The sequence below is a fragment of the Sinocyclocheilus grahami genome, unplaced genomic scaffold, assembly GCF_001515645.1.
Source record: "Sinocyclocheilus grahami isolate Dianchi unplaced genomic scaffold, SAMN03320097.WGS_v1.1 scaffold6303.1, whole genome shotgun sequence".
In the NCBI taxonomy this organism is placed as follows: Eukaryota; Metazoa; Chordata; class Actinopteri; order Cypriniformes; family Cyprinidae; genus Sinocyclocheilus; species Sinocyclocheilus grahami.
In genome coordinates, this window is record NW_015510757.1 from 1 (window position 1) to 1,272 (window position 1,272).

The 1,272-nt window shown below is 41.0% G+C and overlaps 1 protein-coding gene across 1 annotated transcript; it reads left to right on the forward strand.

Moving 5' to 3' along the window:
• The first annotated feature begins 358 nt into the window (after positions 1–358).
• Positions 359–1,194, forward strand: LOC107577529 (suppressor of cytokine signaling 1-like). Its single transcript, XM_016263597.1, has one exon. The coding sequence runs from the start codon at positions 592–594 to the stop codon at positions 1,159–1,161; it is 570 nt and encodes a 189-aa protein (XP_016119083.1). The 5' UTR covers positions 359–591; the 3' UTR covers positions 1,162–1,194.
• Positions 1,195–1,272: the final 78 nt, after the last annotated feature.

Sequence of the window (1,272 nt, forward strand, 5' to 3'; positions counted from 1 at the left end):
AAAAAAAAAGGTGGTGTAAACAATAACCATCAAGTAGTAGGCTACTAATACTTGCACTTTGAGACAGTACACAGCCCTCAGTGTATATAATGTTTATTTTTAATCATCAGATTTTAAAACATGATTTTTAGTTGTTTCGTTGTTGCTGTTTTAATAATTAATTTTATTTTCTTAGGGTTACTCCATATGACCTGTACAAAATGTGTCTTCTATGTTTTATGGTTTTCTTATCACATGGCAACAAAATAGCATCTTGTACCACACTGACTTTAATTTTCTGCACAAAAGCATATATTAATAATATTTTAAAACAAACTTTTTTTTTTGAGCATCATATTTATATGAATGGTAAGCTCTCTGTTTTGTAGTGAAGAATTTAATTAAAGCTGAGCAAACTTGAAATCAACATGTTTTCTCACACACACTCAATCACTTTCTCACACACTCACAGACTTTCTAGAATGTGTCCAGGCAAGAGCTGTTTCCACCTCTTGATGTTAGAACTCTCTGTTTCTGTGAACAGGCGGCACAGAATCATTCATCCATGCTTTGGGACCATGGAGGAATGGTATGAGTGGGCCCTGATTCAGAATGGTCCAGCATAATGACACTGACCATACAGTTGCGCGACAGAGCCCATCCAAGACGGCCGAGTGCCCCAAACCCTCTTCTGTCCCATCAACACACTTTCACCCCTTCCGGGACCAGAAGGAATGTGAACTCATCACCCAGGCTGTGGATTACCTGAACCACAGTGGATTTTACTGGGGTCCCTTGGAAGTAGATGAAGCACATGTACGACTGGCCAGACTTCCTCTTGGGACATTCCTGATCCGGGACAGCATGCAGGCGAATGTTTTCTTCACTCTCAGCTATCGGGCTCCTGAGGGCCCGACCAGTGTGCGAGTGCTCATAAAGGATGGAGGTTTCAGTTTAGCGGGCAGTAAACATACTTTCTCTTGCCTTTTTGGCCTGCTAGGATACTATATTGCATCCCCTAAAAAGAGTCTGAGTATGCCGTATCGTGGAGATGTGCCGCAGAGCCTACAGGAACTGGCGAGAAGAGCGGTGGTGCAGAGTTTTGGGAAAGATAGTATTCAACAACTGCCTGTGAGCAAGAAACTTAAAGAATTTCTGTGGTTGTACCCTTTTAGTATATGAATGTGTGTAGTCTATATGAAGATGTTACAGATGTTGCAGCTCTTTAACACAGTACAATTTATTGGGACCCTTATCTCAAAGTACATTTCATAAGGCATTGTCACATTAGTG